At 49.5% G+C, this 26,562-nt stretch overlaps 1 protein-coding gene across 1 annotated transcript in view; it reads left to right on the top strand.

The window, feature by feature from the left end:
* Positions 1 to 26,562, top strand: part of LOC147749048 (cysteine sulfinic acid decarboxylase-like) — a 289,794-nt gene that overhangs the window by 116,888 nt on the left and 146,344 nt on the right. Inside the window, exons 2-5 of the mRNA XM_086965583.1 lie at positions 21,237 to 21,442; positions 23,574 to 23,700; positions 25,274 to 25,364; positions 26,305 to 26,411. Of these exons, the coding sequence (XP_086821709.1) occupies positions 21,237 to 21,442; positions 23,574 to 23,700; positions 25,274 to 25,364; positions 26,305 to 26,411 (531 nt within the window). The remainder of the gene's footprint in view (positions 1 to 21,236; positions 21,443 to 23,573; positions 23,701 to 25,273; positions 25,365 to 26,304; positions 26,412 to 26,562) is intronic.

The raw sequence follows: 26,562 nt of genomic DNA, 5'->3' as shown, positions 1-26,562 counted from the left end.
CCATCAGCGGGTATCGTCCCTGTTTGGAGTAGAGCGCCGCTTCGAAGTTACCGCCTGGTAAGAGCCAGCGGTCCATTGCGTATGCCGGGTCGTCACCGTAAGTACACTGATTAATGGCGGAGAGGTGTGCGGCCCAGTAATATTTGTGGATATCAGGGAGTGCTATACCCCCATTGAACCATCCCAGGGTCAATTTCTGTATGGAGATGCGGGGCATGCCAGACCACAGCAGATCCCTCTGCGCGGCCTCTATAGAAGCGAAGTAGGCGTTTGGGACCAGGTCCGGGTAGTTTTGCAAGGCGTAAAGGAACCTAGGCAGCGCCATCATTTTGAAGAGTGCTGCCCGTCCGAGGAGGGACAGCGGTAGTCGCTGCCAGGAGGAGGCAGCATCTCTCTTGAATCGCTGCAGAGGCGGGAGAAGGTTCCTCTCGTATCTGACTTCCGGTTCTTTGGAGACGAATACCCCAAAATATCGGAACCCCTCAGTTGTTATTGCAATGGGGCAATTCCGTGGGAGCACGGGAACCTCACCATGTAGGACATAGAGGACCGACTTACCCCAATTAATTCTGTAGCCTGAGTTCTTCCCGAAATTATTGATATCCATAACCATTATGAGGGACTTGCGGGGTCTGGTGAGATAGAGCAGGACATCGTCCGCGTAGAGCGAAATCCTGTCCTCCCAACCATCAGTCCAGCGTATTCCCCTCAGGGAGAGGTCTTGCCTAATCCAGGCGGCCAGGTGCTCCAGTGAGAGGGCAAAGAGGAGGGGCGACAGGGGGCATCCCTGTCACGTTCCTCCTCCGAGTTCAAATATTGCAGAGATTTTATTGTTGACCGAGACCTGGGCCAAGGGTGCTGCGTACAAGAGGCGCACCCATCCTAAGAAGCTGGGGCCGAATCCCATTTTACGGAGGACAGCCATAATATACAACCACTCGAGCGTGTCAAACGCCATCGTGGCGTCAAGGGAAAGTACCACTGCATCCTCCTGAAGAGTGTGACAGCGACCCAGGACTCCGTGCAACCTATGGAGATTGAGCGCTGTGTTCCGGTGTGGCATGAAGCCAGACTTGCCTGTAGGAGGCGCATGAATCCCTGGGTTTCCCTTCTTTGTGGATGGCCACTAGTGTGGCAATACGCTGATCACGCAGCAGAGTACCTAGTTCCTTGCTCTCCTCAAACATTTTCTTTAAGTAGGAACTAAGGCCAGAGGGCGCAAGCTTATAAACTTCTATTGGCAAGCCGTTGGGCCCCAATGCTCTCCCACGCCGGAGGTCTCCGATCGCTCGGGTCAGTTCCTCAACAGTTATCGGCGCCTCCAGGTCCTCTCTTTCCAAATCTGAGAGGGAGGGCATTCAGATGTCGGTCAGCAAGGAGACCGAGTCGTCCTCCGGTCTGTCAGAGCCCTTGCTGTATACTTTCTGATAATACAACGTGAATTCCTGGACGATGTCACAGGGTTCAGTGATCACGGCGCCAGTGTTCGTTTTGAGCTCTGTGACTATCCTATGTGCCTGTTGCTTTTTGTCTAGCCAAGCTATGAGCTTGCCCGCTTTGTCCCCTTGATCATACAGTCTGCCCTCTTTGTCCCTGGCTATGGTCTTGGCAGCATCAGTTACTAGGGCTCTGTATTCCGCTGCCTTGAGTTCCATGAGATGAACAGCTTCAGGCTCACCCTCTGTGTTAGCCTCTGCTTCCCGCTCCAATAGATCCCTTTCCATGTTTACAATTTGTTCTTCACGTTCCTTTCGGCGACCGGAGATCGCCGAGAGGGCCTCTCCTCTAAGTACAGTTTTAAAGGCCTCCCAGAGCACCGTGGACGAGGCCACCGTACCGTCATTTTCTGCAAAGTACCGGTCTATGGACAGGAAGAGTTTGCATCGGATGGGTTCACAGCGCATGTACCACGCGTTAATCGGTGCAGTGCAGCCCTCTAGTTTGTCACCCAGTGTGAGGTGGGCGAACAGCGGTGAGTAGTCTGAGATACCTCTCGCCAAGTGTGTAACCTCCTAAAGTGTTGTCGCGGTATTGTGGCGCCAGAATGTAATCGAGGCGAGAAAACGAACAATGTGGCCCCGAGAAGAAGGTGTACTGTGTCGCTCGCGGGTGGCGGGTTCGCCACAGGTCCAAAAGACCAAAGGCATCAGGAAGTCAGTGAGCCATCTGTGTCCGGGCGGGATATCTCTGGGTGGAAATCTGTCTAGGGTCCCGGATACGACAGCGTTTAAGTCTCCCCCTATCAGGAGGCGCCCCTCTGGGATCGAAAGGATCAACCTGCCTAGATCTTGATATGATTGTGTTTGTAGACCGGGTGGGTGGAATGCAGGCCAAGACGAGGTTGATCTTGTATCCCTCCCAGGAACCTGACACCCCAGAAAAGCGTCCCAGGGGGTCAGTCTGATTGTTCAACGACTAAGGGAAAGTTGCGCCGGAGTAATATGCCCACCCCCCGTGATCCCGAGGTGAAGCCTGAGTGTGCTGCCATGTAGTACCCCCAGCGGTTCAGTGCGTGACATGTGTTTCCCAATAGGTGGGTTTCCTGCAGGAGTACTACATCAGGGAGGTGTCTTTTTACGAATTGTAGAACAATGGTGCGTTTTGAGCTTGTCCCCTATCCCGTTGACGTTCCAGCTTAGTACCTTTAAACTCTTATCCCACTTCATCGGAATGTGTATACCCTAGCGGAGTCTCCCTCCAAATCTCCTGCAGATGTGTGGAACCATATTTCTGACTTGGGGCCCTGCGTGAAGTAGCTGAACTGTCGACAAGACAATAAGATACCAGGTGTGACCTTGCCAAAATCATATAACTGAACCCCAACACCCCCCCTCCCCTCCCACCCTCTTCCCCACCACCCTGTCTCCACCCCCCTTCCTGCTCCCCTGCGCCGTAGGTTTAAAATGACCCACATCCCCCAATTAGCAGAGTGCCTTTCGCCCTGAATTCACCCCGGAAGAGGAAGAGCTTACAACTCTAAATAACCTGTCTTCCCTTCCTAATGAACCTTCTGTAAGGGGAGCACAGTAGCCCTGGTCGTGTTCGCCCCACAGGATCCCTCCCCCCCAACATTACAGTTGAATCATGCATGTACAAGTCCTGCATTGAGTATGTCTGTTATTTGACCATCTAGTCCCTATGTAGCAACCACATTCCCCCCCCCCCCAGTACATCAGTCTACTTAAACATGGTGTTATTCGTTGCGTTTCTGTTTACCGCATAGTAGGCCTGAGAGTCCCTCATTCTCCGTTACCCTCCTTCGCTTCAGGGGTGTCCCATCGAGGACTGGCGGATCTGGATCTCCAGGAGCGCTGGCTCAGTCGATCCAGACCCGGCCTCCCATTCACAGAGTCAGGGGATGCCACCTGTGTGTCTCTCCAGTTATGTTCCTCCGCTCTTCTCCCGGTGGCTGGCGAGTCTTTGTCCAGCCAGTCCTGCACCTCCGATGGCGAAGTGAAGAAGAAAGATTTATCTCCAGCAAGGACCTTGAGTTTGGCGGGGAAAAATATCATATACTAGATACGCCTGCGAAGGATCTCCTCTCTTGCTGGACCTGGAGGGTAAATCCAAGAAAGAACCAGATCGTGGCATTTTCGTAGTGCAAGTCCCCTGATTGTCTTGCCGCTTGGAGGATCGCGTCCCTATCCCTGTAGTTGAGGACTTTTGCGGTGATGGTCCTGGGAGGTGCTCTTGGTTTCGGCTTCGGGATGGGCGCCCGGTGTGCGCGCTCAATCGTGAACAGTTTGGACAGACGTTTGGGCTTTAGGTGGTTGAGGATCAGATCCTCGAGGAAGAGTTCCATGCTGGGCCCCTCGAGGCCCTCCGGCACACCTACGAGGCAGACATTGCTTCGCCGAGCCCGCCCTTCCTGATCATCGAGACGGAGCGCCATCTGTCTGTGTTGGTGGATCAGGTTGTTGACCCGCTGTTCCAGCCGTTTCGTCGATGTCTGCAATTCCCCAATGTCCGCCCTGTTGGCGGTGGCCTTTTCGGAGGTTTTGTTAAGGTCTGTGCGGAGCAAGTTGACCTCAATGGACACCTTGTCAATTTTAGTTTCAAGGGTAGCCCCCAGCGAGTGAAAAGCCTCCATTATGTTAGCCAAGGACGGCTCCTTTTGGGCATGCTGTGCATCCGTCGGTGTCTCCTTCTGAGGTGTGCCCTTCTGCACCGTGTATTTGTCTAGCTTATTGGATTGCGTGGAGGGGCCAGGCTTGGGCCTCATGATTGCGTCACTTCTCCTCTCCATATGGTCCGTGGAAGCGTACAGGCACTGTCTCGTAGGTGAGAAGAGGGGAGGGGGGGAGGGAAGGACGAGTGGCTCCTCTTCCGGAGGGGTGGTGGAAATGTCCGGAGATGTAGTGGCCCCCCCTCAGCTCCCTCCAGTGTAGGAGATGTAGTGGCGCAGTTATAGGTCCTTAGCGTGTATGCTACAAGATGGTGCCGAGACCTGGGTCCATGCAGTAATGCCCAAAGCACAGTGGGGGCCCCTCTGAGGCCGCTGGGTAGGTCAAAGAAGTGTTTCAGGCCCACATATCATCCATTAGGGTCCCAGAGAGCGTCTGCAGGCCACGAATGTGGGGAAGTCTGAAGTAACTGCGCGGCTCACCTCAATGCTTGTCACATGTACAGTCCGTCGGGGCTGGGTCCCCCGCTATTCAGGGCCCGGGGAGAGCTGTCTCAGCGATGCAAGGCCCCGCCGCCGCCACCGCGGGCCGTCGTTTTGTAGGGCCCTGGCCCCCGGCTAGATACACGGGAGACAGGACCTCCCTCAAGGCGGCGCTTTGTTGGTGGGGCGCCAAGGCTGACAACTTGCCTGGGTGGACGCCGCTCCTAGTGCGCCGGCGGCTGCTTCCTGGGCGATCCCGGGGAGTATCGCGGCTAGGCCCCAAAGCCGGGGCCTTTCCTGGCGAGGTAGGCCGCTCTCAGCACACTCCCGCTTCGGGCCCTGCCCCGGGCCGGAGCTTCTTAGTGCACCGCTCCGTGTCAGAGAGTCGGATCCGGGCCGGAGTCGGACCGGAGGGTGCAGCAGCTCTCGGAGGTTCACACGCTGTAATTTGTTGGCAGGACTTGCTGGAATCTGGCCGGATGGCCCGTTGTTGGTGGCTTGGTCGCCCGTAGCTCCGGGATTAAGCTACCTTCTTTGACCGGCGCTTAGCCACGCCCCCTGGTGTTTTGTTTTTGTTGTTTTATTTTCTTCCACAGGTTGGACTTGGCCCATTTTTAATAAAGTTTGGGAGGGATGTTGTGACCGGCTAGTCACGTTCTAGTCTTTATAAAAGATGTGCTTCCACCAGCCACTCCTAGAGAGCTGGTTTCCACACTCACCCCACACCCATCCATCACAAGTGTCACAGGTCATGTGACCCTCCTAATAAATGGGGCCAGGTGCGTGTGCCCCTTGCTAGTTCCAAATATTATACCAAGGTGTCTGTGTGGTCATTTATACTAAATGATGGCCTAGGGCCTGACCCTTGCAGATTTCACAATAGTGAGGCTGAATTTCTGACAGGCACTCATAACGTTGGAGGCTGCATTAGACCTGATCCACCTAAGGAGACCCGAAAGGTCGGTCATAACTACTCTAGATCAAGAAGTAATTTTATTACCATTTCTAGCTACGTGGCAACCTTGACTCACTTTAATTTTTTCGTGTTGTTACATAATGTCAAGCTGGGGGTCTATAATTTGCAAACTGTCCTATCCCATCCTGCAGGACAGTTTGCTGATTCCTTCCAGAGACATTAATGTACATCATGGAGGTGATTTGGCCTTAGATTCTGTACATTTCATGATATTTTAAAGGCTTTCTAACAGATGTTTGGCCTGTCCGTGTGAAGGTATTTGGCATCTTCATATTGAATTTTGCCTTTTTATCATGATGGGAAGTTAGCTAGTCTTTTGTGCAGTGACTGATGGGCATATAGAGCCAGGGGCTCGATTGATTGGCAATGAAAAATCGGCCTCTTAGGATTGATGCTATATTATTGTGCTCATCAGGGCTCCATCATTGGGGAGAATTTGGACAAGAGCACACATGTTATGGTGTTGTTCCATGATTTGCCGGCAGCATTCAACACTGTTTCTCATTTTATTTTGTTGAACAGAATTCACAATCTTGGCCTACAGGGCAAGGCTCTTGTTAGAATTGGGGGTCTCTAGTTGGTACAGGTAGGTACTTTTGACAAATAGGGAACCTCTCCTCTAGTCTGAAGCGGTGGCACGGTTGTGCGAGCTGGTTCCGGTGTTCTTCGTGGTGCAGAAAAGAAAACGTTGCAGGACTCGTTGTCCCTCGATGCGGTGCAGGCAGCGGCCCGTTGACAGAGTCGGTGGATTCAAGGCGTGTGTTGCAGGGCGAGACGCTGCTTCGTTGCAGTGCTCCCAGCTTGGGGTGCGGCGGCAGAGCCGGAGTTCAGGAGCTGGCATCGATCAGTCCGGACAGCGGTGCGAGTCGGGCGGTGCATCGCAAAGCGTGCGAGGCAGTGCCCCACTCCGATGCGTTCCCAGGACTCGAAGCTAGCAGCAGTAACCGCGTCGGTCAGACCAGTTCGAGTCGGTGTAGCGAGGCGTTGCACGTGGTGGTGTCCGTCTGTTCTGCGGTGCATGCAACGGCTCAGTGACGGCGTCAGGACGGAGTCGGTGAGCTAAGAGCTGGCGTTGTTCGAGGCGGACGTTGCTCGATGCGGTGCCTACAGGACACCGGGCCGGTCGTGAGAGTCGGTCACAGCTCCTTGCCTCTGTAGCCACTGAAACAGTGTTTCCAGCAGCAATCTACAAAGACTGTTGAAGTCTACTGGTCCTGAGACTTTGATCAGGGGGCAAGCTCTCTTCCAAGCCCTTGGAGATCCTTCACAAGTTTAAAGTAAAGTACACAAAGTTCTTTCTCTTTCCTTTGGCAGTCAGGCAACCACTGCAGGCCAATCCCCCAAGCAGCACTTCAGCTTGGGAATAGTCTCTCCTCCGTTTCTTCAGGTTCCTCTCCTCAGCAAAGGTTTCTTCTTGTATTAGTGATCAAATTTCTTGGGATCAGGGTCCCAATATTTATACCCCAAAGTCCTTTGTTTCTCTGAGGGGAGAGGGGCCTGTGCCCAGTCCAAACCAGTTCTGAAGCACTCTGTTTACCAGACTTCTTCTTTCCTTTCACAGTGTAGGGCAGGCACATCAGACGCCCCACAGAAGGTGGAGCCAGCATTGTGGAAGGCAAGTACAGCCCGGAAGCACTTTGTTGACAGTCTTCCTTCTCTTCTTTCAGTGTGCAGGGCAGAGACATCAGACGCACCACAGGGGGTGGAGCCGGCATTGTAGAGGGAAGGCCCAGCCCTATTGAGGTCCCAGGTGCAACTCCTCCCTCCCATCTAGATGCAGATCTCTCTATTCACCACTTGGCTGCCCCAGCCTGTCTCCTGGAATCCCCCAGCCCTGTCACTTACAAATCCCAGACAAAAGAATACACAACCTCGCAGAGGCAGGCTTGAAAAGCGATGCAAGCAAATACCTACTTTCTAAAAGTGGTATTTGCTAACACAAAATGTTAAAACCGACTTTACTAAAATATGTATTTTATCATTCTGAGTCCAGGCATACTAAACTCGAATTTCTACCATGTTCTCTGACTCAGTTAGGATTATAAAATGTAATAATTCTAACAGCCCATTCTGGCCTATGGAGAACAGGTAGCCTTGCAATAGTGAAAAACAAAAATGGCTGTAATTCACTATTAGGACATGCCACACACATCAGGGCTTTTCCTACCTTATACTTACAATGCACCCTGCCCTTGGGCCTCCCATAGGGGTGACTAATATGAAGAAAAGGGAAGGTTTAGGGACTGGCAAGTGGGTGCACTTGCCCAGTCAGCATGACAGTACCAGACTGCACGCATGATCTGCAATGGCAGACCTTAGACACATTTTACAAGGCCACTTCTGTGGGTGGCACAACCTGTGCTGCAAGCCCACTAGCAGTATTTGGATTTACACACCTGGGCACACTCAGTGCACTATACTAGGGTCTGAAAGGTAAACCAAATAGTTAATCATGGAATCACTAATTAATACATTCATTTACAATAGGGAGCACTCGCACTGTGGCACTGGACAGCAGTGGCACAGTGCCCAAAGCATCTAACACCAGCAAAAACACATGAGGTAACAGCAAAAATCGAAGGGAGACCAACGCCAATGGTGCCAGGTCTAACAGCTCTTTTATAGGTCAAATCTTTCCTGGAGGACAGGCCCCAACGGCTGTATTTACACTCACATTTTTCATCTCCTAAACCATTGGTATATGGTGTTCCAAAGGGATCTGCTCAGAGTCTGCCTTTGTTCAATCTTTGCTTTCCCCTTGGCAAAGCTCATAGAAACTTGTGGTGTCAAGGTAGTGTCTTATACTGACGACACCCAACCACTTTTCTCCTTTCAAGATATAATGGAGGCAGCATTTCACAATTTTAAAGAATGTCTTAGAGGGGTCGCAAAGTGGACAGATTCAAATTGTTTAAAACTAAGTTCTGACAAAATAGAAGTTGGTTTTTAACCAAAATGGCCCCACTCTGCCCTCTCTCTGGTGGCCTGCAGAACCTAACACTCCCCCCAATCCTACTTTGTTGGTTAGAAATCTTAACATTTTCTTTAATTCCACTATCTTCTTTGTGGCAAAAATTAAACACATTCATCTCCCTGTTTTTATTAACATGAAACCTATAAAGAAGTTCCTTGATCGCGTCCCTGAGGAGACCAGAAAAACATTAGTTCCTCTTTTGGTTACGTCCCACCTGGACTACTCAAACCGTCTCCATCTTGGTCTTCCTGCGTATTTGATATGCAGACTTTAGTTAATTCAAAATGCATCAGCAAGACTAATCAGGCGAATCCTGAGACACCACAGTAATTCTCCACTTCTGAGAAGCTTATTGGCTCTCGGTGGAACAACTCATTAATTTTAAAGCGCTAATGTTGACTTTCAGAGATTTTTGTAGTGAGGCCACCACAATCTATCTGTTGAATAGACCATCTCCATACACTCAAAAGAGGGTACTTGTATCCAATAGTAGTTGCCTCCTCCAGATCTCTAAATTCTTGAAGTCTTGTTGTGACAGCAGTTCCTTTACTGTACGCACTGCAAAAGTATGGAATAGTCTTCCTTTAATCTACGGCAGGTTGCATCTCTGTAAGCCTTTAAAAGACATCTCGAGGGGGCGTGGCCAAGATGGTGAGTGGGTAGGACGCAGCCCGCTCGTCTACCTATTCCCGTTCGCCGGCCTGGGCACTTCCTGGCACCGTTCATGTTCTGCGGACCCCCGGAGGTGTAGGGGACAGTGGCCGAAGTATATGGGCAAGCTTTTCAGCTGACTTCAGGCACGGTTTGCCTCGAAACCGGCGTCCTAAGTGCATTGCGCACCTGGATCCAAGATGGCGGCCCGGACTTAGCAGGGCTCGAAGAGACAACTGCCACACTGGGAGTGTTCCACTGCAGTCCCGGGAGTCCAGACGGTCGTTTACGGTGGCCAGATTTCCCTGGGGCGGATCTACAGACAGTCTCCCTGGGCCAAGGGTGCGAGACGGAATCGGAGGAGGCAGGGCGGAGGGGCTGGCGATCCAGAGGGCTGCCTTCCCATTGCCAGCCAGGGGAGCGGAGGGCTGCGGGTCACTGTTTCAGCGAGTGGAGGCTGCAACAACGCGGATCGAGGTGAGTGGCCTGGTGAACCCCATGGTCCATCCGACCTAGCGAGAGACCGTTTTTCCCGGGGAGATCTCGCACATCAACACCTCTAGAAGGGGCCGGAGGACCTGGGCTTTCTACTGCAGGTATGCGTGGACTGGCCTGAGACACCTGGGGATGCCTTGGGAGCCCCAGCATTGATTTTCGGCTGCACACTGAGCGAGAGGGACACGTGCACTACTGAAGGGAGTAGGCGTGGGCCGGCTTGAGGCCTTCCGCAAGGACGACTGCCGCTCTGTTCTCTGACTGGCCAAGAGAGGACGGGTCCGGTGCCTCAGCAGCTGGGGGACCCACAGTGCCACAACACCACACCAGGGAGGACGCACTGCCACTGGCCCCAGCGGGGCTAACGAGTAGGCTATTATCGGCCCGACCCGGGCCACACGAGGTCGGAACCTTGGTGCAAGCGGAGCTCACCAGGCGGAGAGATCTGCCACACTGATGGCGCCCTTGATGCTGGACGATCCATGTGGCTGGGCAGGCTGAGGGCCCACACTGCAGAATCTGCGCACTAGCAAGAGACGTACCACAGTCACTGGCTACCGTGATACGCACCACTTTGCCTTTGTTTATTAGTGGCATGGCTGTCGGCCTGGACCATTCGCCTTGATATAGTCTCGTAGCACACCCAGAGTAGAGGTGGTGCAGACGCTTGGAGATTGGTAGGTGAACAGCCACTGATTCACACACCACGAGCGGAAGGTGTGCGATCCAGGCCTCTCCCACCTTTCCTGAGGGGGGACCCCCACTTCCAGATGGCTACTTTGCCCCTACAGCCACAGTCCAGAAATGTCCACCACACGAGGAAAGAAAGAAAAAGACAAGGGGAAGGAGGACAGGACTGTGACGGATTTGTTCGCCTAGATGTCGGGAGCTACCGGAGGAGGAGGCTGCACCTCTCCAGCTCGTTTCGGGGGGCAGGTCATGGAGAATGTGGATAAACCGGTCGCAAGGGCCTTCTTGTCCCAAGTGTTCTTGGCCCTTAGGGACGGACTACACGCCCTTAAAAAGGACTTCGCTGATAAGATGAAAGGGGTGCGCAGAGACCTAAGTGCAGTGGGTGAAAGAGTAGCAACAATGGAAGACCACGAACAATCTTGTGACGCGGAAGTTGAGAAATTGAAGCAAGAAGTGATCCGCCTGCAGGCACAACAAATAAATCTCCAGGCTTACGCTGAAGACTTGGAAAATCGCTCCAGCAGAAACATCATACGGGTGAAGGTCGTTCCTTCCAACGAAGAAGGCGAGGACATTACTGTGTACCTCCAAGATCTCTTTCGCCATGTGCTGCAGGAATCTTCGGACTGCTATCAAAATTCACAGGGTTCAAAGAGTTCAAAGAGTTGGCCTCCAGCAGAGGGCTCGGCACCTCCCCCTGACATCCTGGCCTTCTTATCATATTTCCAGCTTAAGGAGCTCATCCTATGTCGAGCAAGAGACATACACCCCTTAGTCTTTCAGGGGCACATCATACCCTTGTACCAGGACATTTGGCGGCTATCACCCTCCAGAAACGGAGAGACTTTCGGCCAGTTATGACCCACCTTCGCAACCAGGGTATCTCCTACTCATGGGGGCACCCCTTCCGCATCATTTTCAAATGGGATGGCAAACTACTGCAAATTCACTCCCTGCTAGAGGCGTGCCAGGTCCTGGGCATCGATCATCCCCCATCAGAGGAGTCCCCAAGCAAAGGCAGGAGCAGTCAACGAGAAAAGTGGCATAGAGTCGAAGCCCGGAGGTGGTCCGGGACGCCCTCGAAACCGAACCCAGAGATGATAGCACAGGAGCGCCGAGCTCTGCTGGCCTCCCTGACCGCTGAATCCGGACCTGGAGCTGGCATTTGAACTGAGCCAAATAAGTGAACTATAGCAATGCCGGGGGCGGTGGCGGGAGGGGCACCATCAGCCACAGACACGCCCTCCGGACTGTTTCACCGAGGAGGCGCGGTCAAACACTGTGACTTCTGGACACTTTGTGTGGTATTTTCTGTTGGGTTGGTTCGGGTTAAGGTAAGGGTGGGGGGCAAGGTCCGATATCCATACTCCACTGTTGCTGTTGCACAACCTTCTGGGGTTCCCTGGCATCTCCAAGACAGTGTCCCTATACCAGTATATGCGGCACCCATCTATCGCCCCACCATTTAGGGGCCGGCTTAGATTTTCCAGTTCACCCCTACTTTAGCCATGGCAACTGTGAAAGTAATTACAATTAATGTAAAGGGGCTTATCAACCCGGTGAAGTGGCTTTCAATCCTATCCTATTTGGAGAGTGCGGAGGCTGTTGTATGTCACTTACAAGAGATGCACCTCCTCCCCAAAGACCACCACCGGATGCACTTGAGAGCCTTTCCTCTTCAATACTTCTCATTACTGGGGGAGAAAAAGGCTGGTGGGGCCATTCTCATATCTAGGTGCTGTAAGGGGGAGGTAAAGGAGAAAGAGGCATAACTCAGGGGGAGTCTATTGGCTTATACACTTCAATTTGGCAACCAGCTCTTAGTGGTCGGCTCCGTATATGCCCCTAACACAGATAAGGAGACATTCCTCCAAGGTGCCCTGGTGGATGTAATGGGTCCACAGAATCGCATCACACTGCTGGGGGGGGGGGGGAACCTAAACCTTGTCATGAACTCCAACATGGACAGATCATATGCGTCCTATTACCAGGGGGGAGCTATCGAAAGACTGGAAGGAATGGCTGAGGGAGATGGGCTAGATAGACATCTGGAGGGCAGCTCCTCCCACTTTGAAACAATGCACATTTTACTGCCATGCGCACAAGTCTTATGCCCGCCTAGACTACTTCCTGGGAACTGGGGAAGTAAATGGTGCGGCTGGGGCGACATGCATTGAACCTATGGCCCTGTCAGATCGCGACGCATTGACAGTACAGGTACTGATGACCCCGCAAGCCCACCGACATGGGAGCTGGAGACTTAAGGAGCATATGCTTCATAATAAGGAGGTTGAACAGCAACTTATTAAATGCATTAAAGACTAAATCACACTAAATGACACTCCAGACATTGCAGTTACGAAACTTTGGGAGGCGCTGAAAGCTGAGGTACGGGGGAGCTTATAGCGATTGTGGCAGCCCACAATAGAGAGCGCAAGGAGGTGAGATCCACCCTATTTGCATAGCTTGAATGGGTGCATAACAGGACCGGGGCTCCTAGGTTCTGGAGACAATCGAAGGAGGCCAGGGCGCAGCTTGCCGCCCTAGAACTGAACAAAGCGGAATACGCGGCAGTACACCTAAAGAATTCATATTATATTTGGGGGACAGCACAGGCTGGCACCTGGCGAACTAGTTACGAGCCCATAGACAATGTACACAGGTTTCCTCGCTAAAGAGGGACGGTAGGGGGAAATTAGAGGGGACGAAGAGATAGCCCACACATTAGGCAATTTTTATGAGAAGCTTTCCACAGCGGACACTTAGCCCGACCGCGACACTGCAGCCTACCTGCAATCCGTCACTATGTCCACACTGTCACCCAGTCATTGGATGTCCCTATTCGCATAGAGGAGGTTGTCGTAGCGATCTCATGCCTGAAAGTGCTTAAATCACTGGGCCCGGACGGGTTCCCTTCCGTCTTCTATAAAAAGTCTGCCCCATCATAGCGCCAATCTTAACCAGGCTCTTTAATGCCTTCGGAGGCTCTACCCAGATCCGAAACACCATGCTTACGGCAGCGATAGTGTTCTTGCCCAAACCAGGGAAAGATAACCAGCAATGCGGTTCGTACCGCCCAATCGCTCTACTTAATGTAGATTTTAAGATCTTTACGGGAATCCTCTCAGTGCGCCTGAGCCCCCATATGACAAACTTGAAAGAACCAGATCAAGCAGGGTACATCCAGTCCCTACAATGCAGTGATAATACGAAGAGAATACTCCACCTCGTGGATAAGGCTCACCAAATGCAAATGGATGCCCTCCTGTTGACGATTGATGCTGAAAAAGCGTTTGATCGGGTGGACTGGGGGTTCCTGGGACACACAATGGCAAAATTTGGCTTGGGCTAGATGTTCTGGGCATGGGTGGGCTGCTACTATGCCAACCCAACGGCTTGCATTAGAGTCAATGGCCTCTCCTCTGTACCCTTTGCTATTCAAAGAGGGACCAGGAAGGGGTACCCGCTGTCCCAGTTACTGTTCGCTCTCTACATACAGCCTCTGGCACAAAGGGTTAGAGATAACCCTAGAATCAATGGGATCCCCTTTGGGGGGGAAACACACCTCATCAGCCTCTACGCAGATGACGTGCTAGCAGCTTTGACGGTACCCAGGCTCTCCCTTCCCGCCTTCCTTGAGGAGTTGGATGCATTCAGCCGGGTATCCGGCTTCCGGGTTAATGTGGGTAAATCATTGGCTTTGAATCTCGGTTCGGCAATGCTTTAATCAGACCCCACGGGCGGCAAAAAAGTTGCAGACACTATCCCCTACCTAGGCCTAGACTTAGCAGCAATGGTTCAACGTGGCGTAACATGCTGTGAAGGACTTGGGCGTTTGGAGCACACACCACCTCTCCTTACTCAGGCGGGTAACGGCGGTCAAAATGTCCCTACTTCCCTGGGCACTTTACCTGTTCCAGACCTTGCCGGTTCTCCCCCGCTGGAGTGCTTGCCTCACTGTAACACAGTATTAATCAGTTTGGGTGGGCAGGGACAAGACAATGGATGAGTAAGGCTCTAGGGTACATGCACCCAGAAAATGGGGGCCTTGGAATCCTGGACCTCCTTAGCAACTACAAAGCGGCTCAGCTGATGTACCTGGTGGAATGGGCAAGACCGGAGTCAGAAAAGCGGTGGCTCTTTCAGGACAGAGCGCTGGCGAGCATCCTGTTATGGAAGATCCCCTTCTTACGGAAGTAGCAACGGCTGCGCGGCCTGGTGAAGCTCGCCGGTCACTAAATCAGTGTTGGTAGTCTGGGATGGGGTGGCGACAACCAAGGAATTTATGACCTTTTCATCCCCGCTGACCCCCATGTTTGGCAATAGCGAGTTCACCCCAGGAATGTCTGACAAGTCATTTGGGGGATGGCGAGACACCGCGTGTCGATCTGTGGGTCATCTATTTGATCTTTCAGGGGTGCTCTCATTTCTCCAACTGAAGCTAGAGTAAGGGATCTCCAAGTCCGAGAGATTGAGGTATTTGCAGCTGAGACACTGGGTCCTTTAACCGGGGATGAGAGAAAAGGGGGGGGGCGTAAATTGACCAAATATGAAAAATGGTTAATCACCAAGCTCACCGACAAAGGGTTGCTCTCTGAAATGTACAACATGATTAGAAACGGCCCACACTCACAAGCAACTCCAAGTCCGAAGCGATGGGGGCGAGAATTGGGAGGTTACCTCTCACGGAAGGGCCGGGGCTAAATTTATTTTAGAGCAAAGCACACTGCCCGAAATATAGCCAGTATCAAAACCACTATGAAAATAGCGACTTATTGGTATTTAACACCCACGAGCTTCCACAGAGTTAACCCACACAGGAGCCCCACCTGCTGGAGGAGTTGTGATAATGAGGTTACCCTGCTCCATATACTGTGGGACTGCCCCATACTGTCCTCCCATTGGTCTAAAATACTAGACAAGATAGATGAACTCTTTGATACTGAAATTCCGAGGCTCCCGGTATACGCGATTCTGGGCCTCCCTAATCCCATCACATTTCCCTGTAGAGTATGAGAGGGTGCCAGATGGGGCTAGCATTGGGTGCAGCTTTAAAGAACATCTTGATGCATTGGGGGACAACCACTCCTCCTACATATGTGGGGTGGCTCCAGAGACTGTTGCATATCATTGGGATGGAACGCATTTCATCCACACTGAGTTGCTCGGCTGCCACATTCCAGAAAATATGGAGCCCATTTTTCAAACTGCTCTTAGCCGAATTCAATGAAGTTACACCCACCCAGAAAACCTGAGGGTGCTGAGACTTTCGGATCTGGGGACAAACCTACAACCTTCCTCAACTGTGTAAAGGACGATGTCTATGTGGCGAGCCAAAGTCTGGACTGCCGGGAACTCTGGGATATAAAACGGGGTGGGGGGTGTTTACGTTTTTTGTTTCTCACAAAACACTGTATCTTTCATAATGCAATGCTTTCCTTGCTTTGACAGTGTTCCAATTGTACAACTTTATTTGTGAGCAAAGCGTCTTTCTTGTCGCAAAACCTGTATCGAAAATGCCAATAAAAACATTTAAACTTAAAAGACATCTCAAACCCTGGATATTTGACCCTGTTTAGTCCCCGTTATTCTGGATTGTGAGAAGTTGGCCTGGTATATGCCGTCCACTAGTTAAAGTTTGCACCCTATACCAGTCCAAACAACCCTAACGGTGATTAGGTTAAAGATAACCTTTATGAAAATTATCCTAGTAGTAGCTATGGAGAGCAGCATTCAGGCTAAGACTTGAAGGAAAGTAAAGCAGCTTGTTTTACCAGATCAGAACCTCCTGAAAAATCAAATGAAAGGAGAACCACACAACTGTTATATAAAATATATGTATTTATTACTAAACACTCTCTACTAACCTCTATACGAGATTAGAGTACAAAGCACACAATACTTAATCAATAGAACAACAGTAAATAGCACAATACACAGCGTGCTCCTGGGGGAGACCGAACCATGCACTAAAAAAATGGTATAACAACAATGACTTCTCTAGACACAGTCCCTAGTGCACGTAGAATCGCTGGGACCCCAAGGAACCACCCAAAGTACTGACACAGGGAGACCACAGAGGACGGGTGCAGTGTGAGAACACGGACGCATGTTCCGTACAACTCTATGGGAAAGTCGCGGTTGGAAAATTACAGTTTAATCACACTTCGGAGAGGACTTGAAGCAAACCCTTTGGAGCATAGAAGGTTCTAAGGCCAGCACGCTTGTGAGTACTGAGGTTCCTGTGTTACCTATCCAAGAGGAACCAGGTGCATAGGGGTAAAGTGGCGTTGGAAACCCTCGTCGTTTTCAATGGCGTGATGCAAAGAAATGCTGCTGCCGGGAAGATGAAAAGTGTCTGGTGGAATCTAAGCCTGGATTTGAGGTGAGAAGAGCCTGAAAGCAGGGGTTACAGAGTCTGAGTCACTTCAGGGTGACCAAGGGCTCGGTAGACTAATGCCCACCGATGTCTGGTGCTTCAGGTGTGAAGATAGGATGCTTGACTCTGCAGTCAGGGGGACCAGGAGATGTTGAAAACAACCAAAGTCCGGATGTGAGCTGTCCCATGAAGGATGTCAAGTGCTGAGGGGCCAGTGTCTGGATTGAACACCAACAAGCCTTGTCAAATGCAACCCACATGGGCAGAGGAAACCAGTTACGGTGAGGACCAGCAAGGTCCATGAGACTCTCCAAGCTATGGGGAGTCAGGGCACATCTGGAGCAACCAGGGAAGCCCACGGGAAATCAAAGTTACCCTCACTAGGACCCACAGGCCAAAGGACCAGGGATCACGATGGGACCTCAAGTTGAATCGCCAAGCACCAGCCCACGGAGCACTTGTGGAGTGGAGGTCAGAAATCTTAAGTGGAAATATTGCTTGGGGTCAGGACTACACGTAGCCCAATGCACAGCCTCAGGGATTGCCAAAAAGCATATGCTGCTGCAATAGTATGTGGTGCATAGGGGTTTGGTTTGCACAGTCCCCAAGAGGGATACTGGTCTTAGGATTGCTGAGAGAGTAGATCGACCTCCGAGATGCTCGGGAACCCACCTCCTGTGTTGCAGAAATCATCAGAGTCCTCAGGAGCTCAGGAGATGCAAACCTGTCGGATGTGTTTAGGTGCCTGCTGCTGCAGGGGAGTAACTCCTTTACTCCAAGGGAGATACTTCTGTCATCCAGCGAAGTGTAGACCATCAAAGTACTTGGGTTTCTGCTTACAGAGTTTAGTCCAGGTAAAATCCAAAGTCATGTAGTCCGGTTTCCTAGTTTATACCCAAGGAAGGGGTTGGACTAACTCTGGGGACCCTCCTAGGGGAGGGGCCGGACAGAGGGGTGGCTACACCCATGTCCTTTGTCCAGTTTCACGCCAGAGCAGGAGCAAATGGCTCTTGCAACCAGTTTGAGCTGGACTATGCACAGGGACATCAAATGTGCCCCCAGTGCAGACTTTCTGGCACTCTGAGTGCACCCACCCAGCCCTAATACACTAAAGCCTGTCTGGGAGGTAGTCACACCTCCCTGTGACAGGAAACCTATTGTCAGGCCTTCCCCTGCTCGAGCTCAGCTCAGCAGCAGGAGGGCAGACTAGTGTCTGTGGCTGGCAGCATCCATTTTGTGGTGCCCAGGTCGAGAAAGCTGGTACTGGGTAGACCAGTGACACACAGTAGTGTTTATAGAATGGAGGAAACATACCTCCCATATCAATTACTGGTGTGGAGGTATGATTTCAAGGTGTTTTACACCAAGCACGACCAGTTTCTAAGCAGCTGTTTTTAAAGTTAGCATTTACAGCAAGGTTATAATGCACGTAAATATATATGGTTGGCTGCATCACAGACCACCCCGGAGAATAGGTTCTGAAGGCGCAGAGGGGCTCTGCTCGTACAGGGGCACCCTCTCTCACAAAATCCAGCACCCTGCCTTCAGGATTGATAAGGCCTGCCATAGGGAGACTGACAGGTTTATATATGCAGTGATTTAGAATAGATATAGGTAACCTATATCTAAGTAAGGGGTGCATGCACCACCTTACACAGGCTGCAGTAGCAGACCTGTGGTGCCATTTTGAATGGTTACTTAGGGGTGGCACAATACATGCTTCAGTCCCTGGGAGGCCTTTGGGGTGCCTATGCCCTGGGTACATGGTGTAACATGTGCTAGGAACTGATAAGGATACCCCAGTATCTAATATGGAGTATACCTAAAGTACATGCAATCAATTTAGAGGAGAAAGCAGATAGACTGGGGTCCTGGATAGCAGGATCCTAGTCAGTCCAAGTCAAAAACAGTGATGCATCCGCAAAAAGTTGGGATAACCATAAGAGGCAGATCATACTCTCCTACATGGATCCTCTTATACTGTCTGCTAGAGCGCTGGGATGCTTGTGCTGAAGCAACGCTCCGGACATTGCTCCAGCATGCTGCGGATTCAACCAATTTTAGGGACCGCTTGCCTTTAACAGGGATAACCCATACTGAGCATACCTACCGCAATCGCGTTGCCATACCACACCCACAGAGGAAGCTGGTATTTACACCCACGAGCTGAGCCCCATGAGCATTGTCTTTAACTGGGCGGCGATACCCGTTCCATTAAGAACAAGCCGTCTCCATTACAGAAGTTGTCTACCAAACCAACATACCTCGCCGAAAATACACTGTCTTACATCGGACAAGTCACCCGCACAATCGAGGCGCATCATTGTTCTTACCAGGCATAGCTTATTTGTACAGTCCTGATGATGATCCCATTGTATTCTTGAGCGCGGGATCGAAACGTCTACCTTTTAAGTAGCCATACAGTGAAACCAATTTCTATTAAGTGCTGTATAGACTACTCTGGTAAACACTTGCTAACACTTATCTAAAAAGTGTCCAGCTTGCTCACCTCTCCTCTGCCTGGAAATCCTCCTTCTCTCTTTTAAAAACTATCCCTTATTCCTTTACTGTGTTTCTCTGTTCCGAGTCAAAACACAGGATTGTGCTCTTTATTTCTGAAATGTTGCCGATGCACTAAGATTTTATAAAATTCTACAATTGTTATGATAATAAATTCCTTGTCCGGCTGGACTTGGACAAATATAGAGCAGCCTATTATGGTTTGTTTCGCTATTACTGTGTATCCTTGAAACTGCTTTGGACCGTTGTTTTTCTTAAACTGTGCTGAAGCAGAAGCGTACTTTATCCAGTGCCATTTGATTGAGTGATTATTAGTGTGCCTTTGTAGTTTTCATACTGGGCGTATCAGTCAGATGGTCTAGATTTTCAGTCAAGACAGGCAGAAGGCTGGGATGATTGTTAGATGGGATGGGTTGGGTCCAGCACGTCTCTTATATGATCGATGTTCAGCCAGGACAGTGTAGGCATTTACGGTGTTGTCTTGAAGGTAGAGAGGTGCTATGTAGAAAGGAAACCTGTATCAGTGTTGCTCATGGTGCACCTGGTGCCCAGGAGTGAGAAATATGGACCATTACTCTAGTCTCGCCGTGTTCTCCCACTGAGTCTATGAGAAAAGCATGTGCTGCTATTGCATATGTAGTCCTGATTTCTGTGTATGTGAAGGAAGCGTGCAATGATTCTACTTGTTCAGAAGATGTTATGTGCGCAGATAAGCTTTCCTCGTTGGTACTTGGATAGAACCTTTTTATGGTGTGACCGAATCTTGCAATGCTGCTGTTGCCTGTGCTGTACCTACTACGGTGCCTATGAGCAGGACTGCCGTACTTTACTTCTTTGGTCTGTGAGTGAAGCTTGCTCTGCTGCTGCCTAGTCTGTCCCTATTCTATGTGTGGTGGAATCTTGCTTTGCCTTTACTTATGTACTCACTCTATGCATTTATATTCTGTAGAGCACCAGCAAGTGACCTGGCCTCTAAGGAGATCCATGGAGCGACTCCCTATTCATGGTTGTGGGGTGTATTACTTCACATAAACCTGCTTGGCATTGAATAGTCATGTGTTCCCTTGAGCGGTCTCTTTTAACATTAGAAGAAGTAACTCCACTCTTAACAAGGGACTCTGGGCCAAGGATTTACCTCTGTGGCTATTGTGCCTTTTCAAGGAGGGGCACATTCCTTCTGGGTGAGGTAGTCCTATTGGCAACAGTGGCCTAGGACCCAAAGGCTTGCCTGAACATTGTGGTCTTTATACCCTGCTTGAAAGCAAAGACGTTTAGTTTGGATATGGGAGGAGACTTCAGCCTGTCAGTGGTGTTGAGGTCTCCTACTGTTGTGTATTTTCAGTCACATTTCATCTATTGCTGAATTTGGGCTACACAATGGTCCAGTAGTGCCTGGCTCATACATTTCTTAATTGGGTGAGACAGGGTGTTGGCATCTGGAGGTGACCTTTCCCTTTGCCCCAGTTGACTTTGCACACAAAGGTTTTCTATTTACTCCAGCTCCTCTGTGAGTCAGTATTGGCCCTTCAATGGTGGTACAGTATGTCTCAATTTCTTTAGGCCTATACAGACTTTGTTCACTTGGTTCTGAATCCTCTGTAATTTAGTACGCTGTTCTTGATGATCAGGCTATAGTACGCCATGTTACAGTGGTCCATTTTAGACATCACCGGGGTCTTGTGCGTTTTTTACAGTCCATGTGTGGAAGTTTACATGTAGAAGACTACGTCCTTCTCCCTGTGCTGTTTAGTTATGTATTTGTGGGATGCTTGCGTTCGTGTTGGTTGTGCTGTCTGAATGATGCTTGCTCTGATGTTGTAATGATGTACCTAGCATCTGAGTGATGTATGTGCATAATAGATGCAGCATTTAGCACAAAAGCCATGTATCTATACTGCATAAATGAGGTGCGAACTAAATGTTCATCTTTTTTTTTTTTAAGGGCTGCAGGCAACCGTGTTTGAAGCCAGCACAGGTACGGATCCTCACACAGGGCTTGGCTGTGGTGTGCAGAACAATTCGACAGAATTAAAGAACGCCATTACTCCAGCCTCCCAGAGGAAAGGAGATGGGGACCAATTCTTGGAGGACGTATTTCAAATGATCATGGAGGAGGTTGTTCAGAAAGGAACAGAAGCCTCTGGAAAGGTAGGTGCAGGAGGGCCTGAAGTGTACAAATAGGGATAATTTATTTATGACTAATTGTTGCTTCAGGGCTGCAAGTGAGTGTGGCCCACAGCAGAACGGAAGGATGCTGGACTGGCCCAAGGGCCATAGGCGCTGGATGGATTCAACTTAATTCCATGGATGAATTAACAGAATACTCTGGGCTTCTCTGCATCCAGGTGACAATCGCAAAGTTATATTAACCAACACAGTGCTTTGTGCTTGATACTAAATTACATTTTTTGAGATTCCAAGGGAAGTGCAGTGTCCAGCAGCACAAAGAGACTAGGAAAATTACCAACTAAGGGATGTTCTAAATCACACTAATTTGCAGAAAGACTGACAACGATGAAACAAAGTACAGTGAGCCCATGGGATGTATGGTGTCCAGGATAACCATGTACTGATGCAAAGTAATTAACTGGATTCTCATGGTAGAGTGTTGGAAGTATGTAGCTTTATTCACAGCACAAGGGTTTTTAAGAATGGTTTCTGTGAGGTCCAGGAGAGCTTCAAATAATTTGTGTCCAAACTAACCTCGCTTGACTATGCACAGCCTTACATACATGTGCCAGGAGGTGTGCCTAGAGTACCTGCACTAGTTTTACAGGCAGCTAGTCGAATCACTCCAGGGTCTGGATCAAGGACTGAATGGTAAGAAGGTCTGTTAAGTCTCCTTCTTGACTGCCTCAGGAAAGTGTTACTCCTTCCGCTAGCATTGTGTCCAGTATTTCCTTAAGTGGTGATGCAGCGAGATTACCAGCTTGGGTTATTCTAAAACACCATACTCACCTGGGCCCATAAAACATTCATACACTAAGCTGGCAATCATCCGCTGGAGATCAGGACTTAGTTTACCTTGAAATGTATTTTACCTGTACACCAATTCTTACCAAACCTTAACACCTTAGCTCTTAATTTCCTCTGGTCGATAGATCAGGTTGTTAGCATAATAGATTAAACGACATTTACCTTTATTTATTTGAATGACCACAGACTCTGGAGAGTTTTAAAACTTTATCTATGCAATAATTTTGTGAGTCAAATACCAATACATGTCAAACACCAACTTTTATAGAGAACTGATCAAAGTAAAACGTATAGACTTTGTAAACTTTCATGACGTTGGTACCTGGGAAGGGTGGAAAAAGGAAACGGTACAAGGACATACCACCCAGATTTATATGTACCTAGAATGGTGTGAAGTCCAACCCCTGGCCAAGGAGCTGGAAAAGGGACTCCCGAGTAGTCGGGAGCCAAAAGATCAGGACAGGTTCAGGACAGGTAAGCTCTTCTAAGTGCAACGCCAGCATTACACCCCTCTCTGGTGCTACTCTCCTCGATTCTTCCCCTTCCAGATGGACAGGTTCTTCTCCCTCAACAATCTCTCCGACTCTTCTCTCTCCATCTCTCCTTTCTTGATTCTTCTGTCAGAGTGCTCGAGCAGTGTCTCTGACCTCCGTGGCATCCGCCGTTTTCTGCAGCAATGATGGGTCAGTGACAGGTCCGTGACAAGTCTGACAAACTAACTGACTGTGCCTACCTTAGTTATACTATTCTCAGTGTATGTACCACCCCCCCCCCCCCCAATGTTTCAATTTTCGTGTATACCACCCCCATCTTTTATCAGAAAACACCCTTCAGCAACAGTAACCTCGACTGGCAGTTGAGGTGTGGTACATATTGTCTTGGGAGTACACAGGCCAAAAACGACAGTAGCACATACTGACCTGTCTGAGTATTGCACTAGCTGATGTCCCATTGGGCACATGCACTCTGTCTGGTAAACACACACAATCATATTGGTGTTTACTCATGCATTGGTGGGCAGTGGGGGCCCAAAAAAGGAGCTACAGTTCTAAGCTGGTCCTGGTGAATTGTTATATGAGACCATCTTGTGGCAAGTTCTTGATCCTCAGGTAAGCAATTAAAAAAAGATAATACAACATGCTTGTGAGCAGGGAAGGAGATGCGGGAGGTGGGGTGTCTTCGGGTCCCATGGACTTAGTAAAGGAACCCTCTTAGGGCGTAGTGGATCTGCCAACCACCTTGCTAGATGAGACAGCTTCAAAAATTCTCTGGTCTAAAAAGATCTTCTTTTCCTTCCTGACAGGTTTGTGACTGGCTAGACCCAGAGGAGCTGAAGAACACCCTGGATCTAGAACTCAAGAGCAGTGGAGAGCCATCCAGGACCCTCCTGGATCACTGCAGAGACATCATCCGGTACAGCGTGAAAACAGGTACTGGGAACAAACAATGGGCCCTTAGGAGCAGGAGTAGCAGGTAAGAAGATGATTAAGTACTAGAATAAATTGTTTTTTAAAAGGAGATCCCAGGGCTGGAAACATAGTGTGATCCAAAGACATGTAGTAATAGTTACCTTATCCTAACTGAACATGTCTGTCTATCGCTAGAGCTACATCGTTGAGCAAGCAGAGCCCAGGGGGTAATCACAGTAACTGGTTGAACAGGACGAGAGCTTCTTAACACAGAGACCAGGACTGACCTGCAGATAGCGCAAAAAATGCTCTATCCAGCTTTACTGAGTTTCTCTATAACCTAAAGGAATTTTTTATTTTATGACCTATTTTAAGTGTTTTATAATGATGTTTGAAGAATTTTTAAATATGTATTGCAATTGTTTTAATTAATTACGTAAATAAACAATTTTGAACCTTGAACCTTATCCTGAAAATCAAGACCAATCCACTTTTTCCAAAGTAGTTTGATACCTCCGATATAAACTCAGACAACTGTGTGTCTGTATGACCCTCCAAATATCCTAATGCTGGCTGGTAGTCCTCTAAGAGTAACTAGACCATCTCATTACGTCTGTGTACTATGGAATAACCCCGCCATATTGTGGTTAGGAGATACCCATCTCCTTTACTCCACGAACATTCCCCGCGAGTGTACATCCTACCGTCACTCATATTTTCAACCTTTTATGGTCCATTCCTGGAAGTCCCCATGCCAACGAGCTGTGCTTTGAATGACTCTTTCAAGGGTGCTCCAGTAAGCACAGTAACAATACTTCTTGCCCAGTGGAGGGGTAAAGAAGAGAATTGGATGACACAGGTGCCTTCTTGACTATCGAGAGGTTCTTATTGGCTCATGATTTGCCATATAACTTTCACTCAATTAACAAGTAGCCATTTAATTTAAAAAAAAGTGGACATCTGTAATATAACAACTGCAGTTGTTTTGACAGCCATGTTAACGTGTTTGAGCCCTCGAAAGCAGAATCTTACCCTGATTATGAACCTGCTTCCGTTGTCATAGCCAAACATGTAAGTGCCTAACTTTATGGTGATCATTTTCTAGAATAGTTGGGAGCGTTTCAATGCGGCAGCTGTTTCTGATTTTCAGTATTTTTGTTTACTTCTTTTCTTGGAGACCGGCACTGTGTACTATTTAGAGGTGATTTCGGAGCCATATAAACTCTTCTCGGTCTCCCCTTTCTAGGGGATTTGGATAGTGTAAATTGGTCAAAAAGCTGGTGGTTTTGATTGAAGCAGATGGCTGTACACACAACATCCATTGGAGCCGTGCAGCTATTGGTAGAGGGGTAGAAGTTGGCGGAGGAGCAGAATGAGAGTTGCTATTGGTGAGGAGGATGTTAAACTAGTGGAAGGGGGAAAAGGAGCAGGGAGCTCAACATTAGAGGAGCAATGCCTAGAAGCTGATGGGCGAGAGGTACACAGGAGAGGAGTGAGGGAGACAGTCTGGATTTGCAAAGATTTAATGCGGGGTGAATGAATTCGAGAAATGCCGAGGAGCTGATGAGAATCTTCTGTCAATGTCTTGTTGCAGGACACCCGCGCTTCTTTAACCAGTTATTTGCTGGGTTGGACTGCCATGCCCTGGCCGGACGGATGATCACAGAGGCGCTCAACACCAGTCAGTAAGTCTCGCCATCATCTTCAGCCTGTTGAGCTGTGGAAACTGCATGAGGAGCGCGTGTGTGTACGTTTATATACAACGAACTGTGGAACAAGCAGCGGGCGCACCATATCATTGGATGGGGGGGTGGTGTTAATAAACCATTATGTACATCAATAGGATTTACATTTTTTTCAGTTTCACTATGCCCTTAGATTTAACATATTTACAATTTCATCAGATTCCACGAATTTATAATGTTAGACGCTGTGAGGTACAGAGATTAGCCCACATTTTCTGTCAGGTGCTGGACCTAGGAAACCCAGGTTAAAGTCAACAGTTTTTCGAGAGACCCTTCTACGGATGTGGTGTGCTTTATCCAGTGAGTTCAGTCTCAGCTTAGTAATATCGGCCAGCATCCTCCAACCTGGCCAGAACGGGGAACTACAAAAGTAGTGCTTCTCTCTGATCGCTCTCCAAGGCTGTGTGTTAGTCTGCCTGATGTGTTACTATAAATAGGTTCATTCCTTGCTATGTATACAAAGAGTGAAGTTTCGGCCTGCCTCTTTCAAACATTAGCTCCCTTTGACCATTTACTTTCAGCCATTGACTGAGACTTTGAGGTGCGTGAAGATCTACTTCACTGCGATAAATCTCTCTGTCAGCCACTCTGGCTCCCTCCAGTGAGTGTTCATCTAATGTGCTAACGCTGTATCCTTTAGCACAATCAACCCAGACCTGTTGACTTTACCAAATGCTTGTTAGTTTACAGTCTGTCTAAGGTAATTCATCTACTTCAACCCCCAGACCGGTCCTCTCATGTGTTGAAAAGTAAGCCCGGAGTTTTGGAGAAGGACTTCAGCCAGCCCATTCAGTGTCATTGCATCTTTATCTCGCATGTGCCCTTGCCCCATCACTAGCAGGGTCATGCCGCTGGTACACTGACCTTTCCTGTCTTCCAGAGCCACCTATGAGACGGCACCCGTGTTTGTGCTGATGGAAGAGGTCGTGCTGAAGAAGCTGAGGCAGCTGGTCGGTTGGCAGACTGGGGATGGTATATTCTGTCCAGGTACAGCTTGCTTAAAGACTCATTGCTGGAGCTATGGGACTCCAGTAGAGAGTGCAGCTTCTGGCACTGGGGTTCCTGCAGTGTGATTTGTCTTCTAGTTAAGGTACCTGGCTTTAACTTCTTTTGCGTGATTGGCCCACCGGTATGTACA

The sequence above is a fragment of the Lissotriton vulgaris genome, chromosome 1_1 (assembly GCF_964263255.1).
Source record: "Lissotriton vulgaris chromosome 1_1, aLisVul1.2, whole genome shotgun sequence".
In the NCBI taxonomy this organism is placed as follows: domain Eukaryota; kingdom Metazoa; phylum Chordata; class Amphibia; order Caudata; family Salamandridae; genus Lissotriton; species Lissotriton vulgaris.
Note: the sequence above shows the minus strand (reverse complement) of the source record. Positions and strands in the feature narration are given on the sequence as shown.